The sequence below is a fragment of the Pelobates fuscus genome, chromosome 1 (genome assembly GCF_036172605.1).
Source record: "Pelobates fuscus isolate aPelFus1 chromosome 1, aPelFus1.pri, whole genome shotgun sequence".
In the NCBI taxonomy this organism is placed as follows: domain Eukaryota; kingdom Metazoa; phylum Chordata; class Amphibia; order Anura; family Pelobatidae; genus Pelobates; species Pelobates fuscus.
In genome coordinates, this window is record NC_086317.1 from 237,605,903 (window position 1) to 237,618,016 (window position 12,114).

Sequence of the window (12,114 nt, forward strand, 5' to 3'; positions counted from 1 at the left end):
CTCACTCACTCACTCACACACACACACACACACACACACACACACACTGCACCCCTGACACTCACAGCACCCTCACACACACACACACACACACACACACACACACACACACACTGCACCCATGACACTCACAGCACCCTTACACACACACATACACACTGCACCCCTGACACTCACAGCACCCTCACTCACACACACTGCACCCCTGACACTCACAGTACCCTCACTCTCACACACACACACTGCACCCTCACTCAAACACAGCACCTATCACTGAGACACAGAACACACACACACTGCACCCCTCACACACAGCTTCAGAAGAGAACTAAAAAGGTGAATTACATTGTTATGGAGAATATGTAATGCACATTAGTAATCTAACCAATGTTCGTATCAGATAATCATTTTTTTTAAAGAAATTGTGTCAGAAGTTTTTTTTTATATAGATAATAATAATATAGGTAACTAATTGCATGTGTGTAGCACAGAGTTATATTTTTGGTGTTTTAGTTACTTCAATAATTTGTTTTTGGTATTGTTGTTTCTATTCTAATCTTTTTCAGGTCATTTTTCTACTCTTTCTTTTCTGATTTGTATCCATAGTTCAACAAAAGAAAGTGAGATGGCTCATAGACTGATGCTTATTTAAGTTTTCTTTTTTTGTGTGTTTTATATTTTTTTTACTTTTTCTTAACTATTTTGCTTTAGGTTGATTGGGTAATATCTCCTCAGCTTATATCTCATAATCTCTCAAATAAATATTGATGGTTACTAAACATTTACCCAACTGTACTTTGACATTTTCTCAATCACTTTGGAACACACAGAGCTGATTCATTCATTTATTCTTTTGATTTTAATTTTTGTATTTTTTCTTTCTTTCCTCGGGTAACACTAAATCTCTGTAGCTCCGCATTATGAGTAAAGAAATGCTTTCATGAATTTCCCTGAAAAAAAAAATGAAAAAAAAAATCAATCCCTCTATGTACAGTGGCTAGATCACAAGTTAACACCTATAATCTAATTTGCCAAGTTAGAGAGCAAAAAATGAGGAAGGAAAGCTCTAGAGGACTACGAGAGGAAGGTCGCTATAGCTTACACGAGAGAGAGGCTTCGAGTCAGAGAAGACCTAAGATCTGGCAGTCACTTTGGGAAATTGCATATGTAGCTGCCAAAAAAACAATCTATTCCGTGGAATACAATTTCTCTTGTGGTGAATAAGATTTACCGCTTAATATTATAGAGTGTGTTCGTGGCCAGTACACGGTTTTGTTTGCCACTAGTTTTTGCCTTGAACAGAGAAGTGTTTCAGAACTATATTACTTTTAGCAGAGCATGTATCGGTTGCAAAATTAAAGCGATTCCATCTGTACCATATTTCTCTGTTTTTTCAGGTAATTAAAAACAGCACATCACTTTGTAATTATAAGGAGGGGACATAGCAAGTTGCTTTGGGAAATTGACTAAGAAAATACACACAAGTGTTTTTGTTTTTTTTAACCTTTGCCTCATAAAACAGGATGAATTGAAAGAAAAAAAAAACCCTGACAAGTATTTCCATATTTCTGAAAACAGGTTTAAATGGTGTTGAATGGATTTGATTATTTCTTTCTCTGGCTATCATATGCTACTTCGACGATCTGGTTCGCTGTTGTAAAGATAAAAGGAGAATCGTACATAAAAACGTGACCACTTTATTTGCAGAAAAAGATGTCAGGTGTTCTACAGAAGGTTTGGACCACGGCGTTTATCCTTGGATTCATGTGGGATCTGGCTAATGGGAGCTTTGTGAAAAATCACCTTCGCTCGAGTTTTATTCAAAGAAAACTGAGTGGCAGGGAAAAACGTGAGATGCAGAGGGAGATTCTCTCCATTCTAGGACTGCCTGGAAGACCCCGACCCACGGGTGGGGGCCAGTTTCCTTCATCGGCCCCTCTCTTTATGCTGGATCTTTATCATGCAATGTGCAGCGAGGAAGAAGAAGATGGGACTCAAGGAGTGTCAAGGGCTCTGTTCACATCCTTAAGCACACAAAGCCCCCCTTTGGGAGCAGTGATTAGCGAGGCAGACACTGTCATGAGCTTTGTCAATATGGGTAAGCTTAACATGAATCAATACTACAAATAATTACTGATTAATTGATTTAGAAAATATTTTACCAGGATTGATACATTGAGATTTCTCCAATTTGTAAGTATGCCTTAACACATTTAAATAAATGCTTAGATTTATGGACATTGTCAGATGATCCAGTTGCAATTATCTGTACACTACTAGCAATCAATTACTACACATAATTTGTCCAGTTATCTATTGTAAAGGTTTAATTAATTTCCTAATTTATTTAAATGCATCTCCATACTGTCTTTTAATAGATATCTTTGTGGAATTATCTGCTTCCATTTGGAATATTTGTGTTTTATTACATTTTATATTATCAGTATATTATCAGACACAGTAAAATATCTCAGCTGAAATCATTAGCAGACTACAAGTACCTTAATTCTTTGACAGTCAACTCTTGTGTTTCTGACTTACAATGGTATATTAGTGTTGAAGTCTGGTGGGGAAAACATTTTTTTAAAACTCTTTATTTTATTGACAGGAGTTAAAATACATGTAAAGCCAATAGAATATAACGGGTAAAAGTGCAGTACAATTCTGTCAGATTTTGGTTAGATTGTTGGGGTGTTGGGGTGTTGGGATAATGCACCGGTAAAACATTTTTTGCTAAGTATCAGAAAACAAACTTACTGACAAATATGCTGTTTAATGAGAAATATTGCCTGTTTTAAAAGGGTTTTTAGAAAAATCTTGTTAATCTCATTAAAATAGCTAACACAGTATTATTCTCTCAGATGTTGCTGCAAACAGTGACATTTTCAATACTAAAATGTCCCTAGTCAAAACTCTATCCTCTCCTATACAAAAGATTGTAAGTTCTTTAGAACAGTCTTTTTGATTTAAAACAGAAAGCGAGGTGTTCTACATATCCTCTTGGTCTTCCCTATATAGTTTTCAATTTATTGGAGGGGCAGAGGTATTATAGCTTTATTACTTTTATGTTTTCCATCTGTGTGTGACCAAGAGTAAATGAAGAAACATGACAGTTGTGGACCACTAAGGGTGTTTGGGAACTGATAACAGGTAGTTTAAATTTTAGCCACAAACAACTCATGCTTGTAAGGTTCTGCTGACAACGACAGACACACTGACAGATTATTTGTCCTGATTTTAAAATTCAACAACTCTAGCAAATCACATCTGCATTCACTAAAAGAGCTTTTCTCTAAATCGGAATAGAAAAACGGAGGTACAAATAGCTAATCTGGAAAAATTCACCATCTCAGCCATTGTCACAACTTGGCTATTTTTGCTTCAGTTTTGCCATTTGGGTTTTATATGTGGAAATATTTTCCGTGGTGTGAATAATACTTCTGTTGAGCTTATAAATTCTATAAAGTTAACTGAATAATGAAGACTAACGTAGAAAAAATGAATTAAGGATGCAATCAGTGCCAAAAAAAATACAGCACACATACACACACACACACACACACACACACTGCACCCCTGACACTCACAGCACAACTCGTTTTCCTGACACTGCATCATCCTTAGGATCCCCCACCCTCAGGGCCCCCCTCTCTTGGCGCTGAAGGGGTTAAAACCCCTTCAGTCACTTACTTTAAGTAAGTGCTCCCTCGGCGCTGGTGACCTCACCTCCCCCGCCGACGTCAGCTCCCGGGTGGAGCGGAATGTGCATGCGCGGCAAGAGCCGCTCGCGCATTCAAACACTCCATAGGAAAGCATTTCTCAATGCTTTCCTATGGACGTTCTGCACGCTAAATGCGATTTTCACATCCAGCGTCACAGAAGCGCCTCTAGCCGCTGTCAGGAAGACAGCCACTAGAGGTTGGATTAACCCTGCAATGTAAACATAGCAATTTCTCCGAAACTGCTATGTTTACATCTGAAGGGTTAAAACCTGAGGGATCTGGCACCCAGACCACTTCATTGAGCTGAAGTGATGTGGGTGACTATAGTGTCCCTTTAATATTGATTGATAAATATGAAGGATTACTCAGGCACCTACTCAGATTGTATAATGTATTTTAACATTTATTTTCCTAGTTTATATATTCAGAGTTTGCTTTCTAATATGTAGATGAAAAAAAGGTAAAGGTAAAATGGGATATGCTATGAAAATGGTACATGGGGAGAGAAAAGAAGAATATATGGCAGGTGGAAAAGGAAGAAAAAGTAGTTTGAATGAAGTTGGATGGGGAAAATCTAACGATGTGGGCGAGATAAGTAAGAGGAAAATGGTGATGGATAGGCAGGGAGAGATTAAATCAAGGGCTGTGAAATGATGAGAGAGAGATGAGAAGTAACGGAGAGACATAAAGTAAGTCAGGGATACACAGAAATAAGCAGTAATGTGTATGTTATGTTCAACTTTTTTCCTGTCCACTGCACCACCACAAAAACTGGTATTTTCCTTCCTGGGTTCAAGCTCTTGGTCCACCCCCAGGGGTTAATAATGTCTTTCAAGAGACACTCATGTCTCCTAAAGCACTATAGCTTGCTGAAGGGATTTACAGGTTAACTGCATGTCCCCGCAGGCTTATTTAATAAAAGTGGCTATTTCAATCACTTTTATAAATCCCCTTAGTAATGCCTGCAGTCTATGAAGCAGGCAGCCAAAAGGGTTTCCTGCCTCACTCTCTTTGAACAAGTTCAAAGGGTATTTGAGTGCTTCTCATAGAAGCAGTGGTTCTTATTGAGAAGCATCTGACTGGACACAAGTCATCTGTAATGAAGACTTCATAGCATGAGGATCAAAGCTGCAGAAAAGAGACTCCCCTAAAAGGTGAGCATAATTAATTTTACCCTACCCAATTGTAAGTGTCAAATGGGTGGAAAGGCTGTAATCTAAATAGTTTAAAGGAACACTCCATAAAAATACATATTTATATAATATTTTCTGATTGACGTGTTCCTCTAAGTGGCACTGCAATCACAATAGGATAATTTAATATTTTGAAGGTATAACTTTCCAAACCACCACTCCTAGAATATTCCTGGCCATGTCAACTCTATGATGAAGTGGTGGTGAGGCACAAAATGTGTATATAAAAGCAAGACTATTTTTTATCCAGAATGTTGAATTACATTTTTTTTTCTTGCTATACCCTGGCAATAGCAGGGGCACTATTATTTGTGATCATGTGCAAGGATCATTAGCAATACACCTTTACTGAATGAACAAGGATGGAGGTGAAACTCAAAAATGGGTCCTTATGCAGCTTTCAGTTACATCACATTCTTAGGGCCACAGGTAGGAGCACCTCAGTGGATGATGGGGAGAGTCTAATGGAATGTTTTGCAGATTTTTAAAATTATATATTGTATGGAAGAATAGGTCGACTAAGTTTAATTTACAGTTGAACAATAGGTTGTTAAGTTATTGATATGAACACTGTCTAAAAAATGTTAAAGGGACACTAAAGTCACCATAATAACTTTAGCTTAATGAAGCAGTTTTGGTGTCTCACTGCTCAAAAACTGCAGTCTACTTGCTCAATTCTTTGCCAATTAGAAGTTGATTCACATTTTTTATACAGCCCTAGGCAGACCTCCCTGCATGTGACTTGCACAGCCTTACTAAACACTTCCTGTAAAGAGTCCATAATGTTTACACTTCCTTTATTGCTAATTCTGTTTAATGAAGATTGTCTTATCTCCTGCTCTGTTACTAACTAGCTAGATCATGCAGGAGCCTCCTGCATGCAATTAAAGTTCAATTTACAGAGTAGGAAATAAAAACTTCTAAAGTAACTTACATCTAATGCATCTTTTAGCTTTTATGCAGGTTGTGTCAGTTATAGCCGCAGGGAAGTGTGGCTATGACTGCATAAACTGAAACAAAAGTGATTTAACTCCTAAATTGCAGAGAATTAAGCAGTGAAACCTCAGAACCATGATCTATACACAAAAACTGCTTCATTAAGCAAACGTTGTTTTGGTCACTATAGTCTCCCTTTAAGAACCGCAATGGTAAGAAAAGGAAAGCCATTATTTTCTGGTTGTTCCAGCGCTGGATACCACATCTGCTCACTTTATCTATAAAATGCATACCTCAGGGAGAATGCACAAAACAATCATATTGTAAACTTATTATTGTACACTAGAAGACTGAGTAACTAAAGCAAAGCAGATCCAATGAGCATGTAATATGGCACAGATTGCATTCATAGGAGCCCATTATTATAGACAACCATGTATGAAATAAATAATTCCATTCATTAGTGTGTCATCAAAACTCAAGACAAAAGATAAAAGGCAACTTCCATGAATTGTGCAACTGCTCAACTATTTTCTTGGTTATTTGGACCTGTTTTAAGATGGTAATTTTTATATTTCTCCATATTGAACATGTTGTTTGGGTCCTTCAGTCTGAATAATTAATACATGTAAAAAGTGATATATATATATGTCTGTGTATAAAATCATAAAACAAGTAATGATGGACTGAAGATTGGCAACACATCATGGGCCCCAGGACTTACTTGAAATCCACTTGAAAACCAGACTAATCTGAATGTGCCTTTCCTGGTTAAATACTTTGTTATTATTATTTATTATATGTAGAGTTAACTATTGGTTATGCTTCGTATGCTACCTTACCTAAGCAGTCATGTCTGATTTCGAATTACAAAATGGGTGCAAATTACAAACTTTACCTATCCTCAAAATTTGGGTGACTATAGGCTGTGTAGTGTTGATTTAATAAAAAAGAAAAAAAAGAAATCAAATGGATATTTGCAGCTAGCAAGCTTGCTTTTATTTTTCAATTTTTGTTTTCTATTGCATTGCAAAAAGATGTTCGTCTCTAGATTGAAGTGCCCTTTTAAATGCTGGGACATTAATTGGGATTGATATAAATGTATTTTCTCTTCTATTGAGTGAAAAAGTTGTCACTTTGTGGTCTACAAAAACAACTATTTGCATAAATTTCCTGCTGCGATTTTAAAACAACAAAGACAGCAGCTAGCCAGCTTCAGTTCATTCTGTAAATAGCAGATTACTATGAGTGAATGTGTTATATTTACCTGTGATTATTATGCAAATAGACATTTTGGCAACATACGTTGGCGTCCACAAACTATAATTCCTTTGTGGTGATTGTGGTTACACTAAAGAGCAGGTTACCACATTCTAAAGGATATAACCCACCCACACTCTTCCTGGGATTGTACGTGCCATAAACTTGGAAACATGTTTTGAAGCTATACATTTTTGCTCTTCTAGGTCAAATACCTCCGATTATTTTTTTTATCTTAAATTAATATAAATTGTCCAGTTTTCCATTAGGAGCTCTTTAGTATGTTGAATAATTATATTGACATTGACTAGTAAAAAATCTTCATACATACACTCAAGCTGAAATAAGAATGAAAAATAAAATAATTTAAATTTACACAGATAGTGTTTTCAAGAAAATATGCTCTTGCAAGAGAAGATTGAATTTCTGTAAAAAAACAACTAACAAATTAAGAGTGGAGCGGAATGCGTGGAATGCACAAGAGCCGTGCGCGCGCATTCGAATAGTCCATAGGAAAGCATTTCTTAATGCTTTCCTATGGACATTCTGCACGCTGGATGCAGAAGCGCCTCTAGGAAGACAGCCACTAGAGGTTGGATTAACGTTGCAATGTAAACATAGCAGTTTCAGAGAAACTTTACATCTGAATGGTTAAAATCTGAGGACCTGGCACCCAGACCACTTCATTGAGCTGAAGTGGTTTGGGTGACAATAGTGTCCCTTTAATGACAGAAGTACAGGGCAATACAGTATTTTTTCACAATTCATGTACTGAATAATTACTTTGTAAGAAATCCCTACATTAGGATAATGCCTGAAGACACCATAATTTGTTAAATTAAGAAACCAATGGATTTTGTTGTTTCTCTAATGTAAAGTAATTGTGGAACTAAAAAAAAAAACTGGGACATTTCAAGCTTGATATACAGATATTGACAAGTATAAAAGAGTAAACATACATTATAAAGATAATATTAATGAAGGTACGATTAACATCAAAATAATAGACTTTTAATAAGGAAAGTTTGAGTTTACTAATAATTTAACTGAGGTTAAAATTATAAAATAATTTATAGCAAGTGCAGCACACAAAGATCAGTATAGGTAGCTTATTACTTTTATTTTAAAAATACTATTATAGTTTGGGAAATGGAATCCGCTGCTTTCCTGTAGTCAACTTCCAACAATTCCCATTTGGTGAATAACTATTTTTTATATTTAGAAATACTTATCAGACATTTTAAAATGGTATATTAGACTACTGTGAATACACTAAATCCATGCAAATCCTCTGCTTTCTGGTGAGAGCTCCTGTCTTGGGTTTCTACTATTAATATCCTCCTGCCCGTTCTTCCAACTATAGAAATTCTGGACTAAAGAGCCCCACATCTGGGGCTTCAGCCCCCAAAGAAGTCAGATTTGTTAAATACATTCATCTGCTTTCTGCAGATGAACTTAAAGGGACACTGCAGGCACCCAAACCACTTCAGCTAATTGAAGTGGTCTAGGTACAATGCCCATTTTGCACAATGTGCTGCAGTGTTAAACATTGCAGTTCCAGAGAAACTGCAAGGTTTTCATTGCAGCTCTAAGTCTGCCCACAGTGGCTGTCTACCAGACAGCCACTAGAGGGCTTCCTGAATCGAAGCGGACCTTTGGTCCGGTATCTGACGCACTCTGCATGAGGACGCCCAGTGTCAGATTTGTCCTGATAGGAAAGCATTGGTTCAATACTTTTCTATGGGGAGGTCTAATGCACGCAGCATTTGATGCGCATGCGTGTTAGCACCCGCTCGTTGCATGATGGAGGAGGGGGCGGAGCATTGGCATAGTACCAAAGGAACATTAGCGCTGGGAAAAGGTAAGTAAATAAAGGGTATTTACCCGGGTGCAGGGCGCACGGGAGGGGGGGAGACAGAGGGAGCTTTGTAATCCTGGCACTATAGTATCCCTTTAAAGAAAATCTGAAATACCTACCCAAGTGCAGCACAAGCAGCCAGTTGGCAAATGGTTAAATAATAAACTGATATATTTTTCATTATATAATCTATATTTAAATATATAAATGTTTTCATTTTTGAGTTATATTGACCCCTCATTTGGAATGAACCGTTTCTCCTAGAGTTAGATATCAAAATGGGGCTAATGATAATATTTTGCAATAAAGGCTTATTTTAGAATTGGCAACTCTCTGCATGCAAATTGGGTCGATCAATTATGGAAATTAAAGTGAATCAAATCTGCAGGCAGACAGCCGCCAATTCTAATTATCACTGTATTTGCGCATTTGATTTCATGTTTCAGCTATTGTTAGCATCCATACAATCTGAAATGCAGTTTACATTCTCTCTAATTCAGAGTCTGTATTCCAAACTTGGGACATTGCTAGTTTTACGTTTTATTAGTGCTAAAAAAGCAAATGCGCTTTAGAGGAAATTAATCTAGGAATTCATTATTTTATTTTCATTATGCAGTGTTTTTCTGCTGATGCATATACCGTGATGCTACGTACACTGTGTCCAGGTTTTGTAATCACACAGATTTCTTACTTTTTACATAAACCTCTTCTGCTTGCTGAAAGGCTTTAGGTGTTATTTGCCTATGCCAGCAGCCCTATTTTCTAAAATTTCAGTTTAGTGTCACTTTATAATTCCTCCTAGTAATGACTCATGGCTACTGCGCAAATAGAAAATAGAAAAGTACTAGTTGCAATGCTTTTTCTGTAAAAAATATTTTTGATGAAAGGGGGTTATTGCTGCCAGGGCCGCCACCAGAAATTTTGGGGCCCCTAACTCAGCTCAGGGTCTGGGCCCCCTGGGGCCCGCCTCCAAATACCGCCCACTGAGTCCACACACAGACACAAATGCACACACTGATACAAAAGGACACAGATACATACTAACAGACACACATACTGAAACAGACATACACGCATACAGGCATACATACTGACACACACATACTGAGACATAAACACAGGCATACATAGTGACAGACAGACACATACTAACATACATACAGACACACATGCAAGAGGACATAAAGACACATACATACATACAGACACCGACATACACACACACACACACACACACATTCATACATACACACATACATTCATAATGGCATACAGACATACACAGACATACATTCATAATGGCATACAGACATACATACATACATACAGACTGACATACATGCATATATACAGACATACTGACAGACATACATGCATACAGACATCCATACACACATACACACAGACCTACGTTCATAATGATATGCAGACATACATTCATACTGACATACAGACATACATATATACATACATATACATACAGACAGACAGACAGACATACATGCATGCATACAGACATACACAAACATACATAGACAGACATACATGCATGCATACAGACATACACAAACATACATAGACAGACATACATGCATGCATACAGACATACACAAACATACATAGACAGACATACATGCATGCAGACAGACATACACAAACATACATAGACAGACATACATGCATGCAGACAGACATAGACATACACACAGACATACATACATACAGACATGCAGTCAGACAGACATAGACATACACACAGACATACATACATACAGACATGCATCCAGACATACATGCATACAGACATACACACAGACATGCATGCATACAGACATACATACATAGACATACATACATACATAGACATACATACATACATAGACATACGGACAGACATACATGCATGCAGACAGACATACATGCATGCAGACAGACATACATACACAGACAGACATACATACACATACATGCATCCAGACACACATCCATACATGCATACAGACAGACATGCATGCATCCAGACAGACAGACATAGACATACAGACAGGCATGCATGCATGCATACAGACACACACATACAGACATACATACATACATACATACATGCACACACACAGAGCTCATTTTCCAGCCACCCTCCTGTCTCTTACCTTTTCTTTGCAGGAGGGTGGCTGGAGCTGATGGGAGTAGTCGGCTGGCTCTCCCTCATTGCCGTGCGCGCGCTCCTCCCGCGCGGAGTGAGCTGGGAGGAAGTGACTACTTCCTCCCAGCAGCACTTGCTGCGGCTGCTCTTTTTGTTTTGTTTTTTAAAGGGGCCCGTTCGCGCTTTACAACGGCCACAGCGCTGACCGGGCCCCTGAAGGAGGGGGCTCATCGGGTGGCCCTAAGTGTGTGTGCCAGGGCACACCACCAGAAATTTTGGGGCCCCTAACTCAGCGCAGGGTCTGGGCCCCCTGGGGCCCGCCTCCAAATACCGCCCACTGAGTCCACACACAGACACAAACGCACACACTGATACAAAAGGACACAGATACATACTAACAGACACACATACTGAAACAGACATACACGCATACAGGCATACATACTGACACACACATACTGAGACATACACACAGGCATACATAGTGACAGACAGACACATACTAACATACATACAGACACACATGCAAGAGGACATAAAGACACATACATACATACAGACACCGACATACATACACACACACACACACACATTCATACATACACACATACATTCATAATGGCATACAGACATACACAGACATACATTCATAATGGCATACAGACATACATACATACATACAGACTGACATACATGCATATATACAGACATACTGACAGACATACATGCATACAGACATCCATACACACATACACACAGACCTACGTTCATAATGATATGCAGACATACATTCATACTGACATACAGACATACATATACATACAGACAGACAGACATGCATGCATGCATACAGACATACACAAACATACATAGACAGACATACATGGTTGCAGTCAGACAGACATAGACATACACACAGACATACATACAGACATGCATCCAGACATACATACATAGACATACATGCATACAGACATACATACATAGACATACACACAGACA

General features: G+C 38.1%; 1 protein-coding gene across 2 annotated transcripts in view; it reads left to right on the forward strand.

Moving 5' to 3' along the window:
- Positions 1-1,097: 1,097 nt before the first annotated feature.
- Positions 1,098-12,114, forward strand: part of LOC134592422 (bone morphogenetic protein 8B-like) — a 78,526-nt gene continuing 67,509 nt past the window's right edge. For both annotated transcript variants that reach the window (XM_063444520.1, XM_063444521.1), the window contains exon 1: positions 1,098-2,098. In XM_063444520.1, coding sequence (XP_063300590.1) covers positions 1,714-2,098 — 385 coding nt within the window. In that variant the 5' untranslated portion in view covers positions 1,098-1,713. The remainder of the gene's footprint in view (positions 2,099-12,114) is intronic.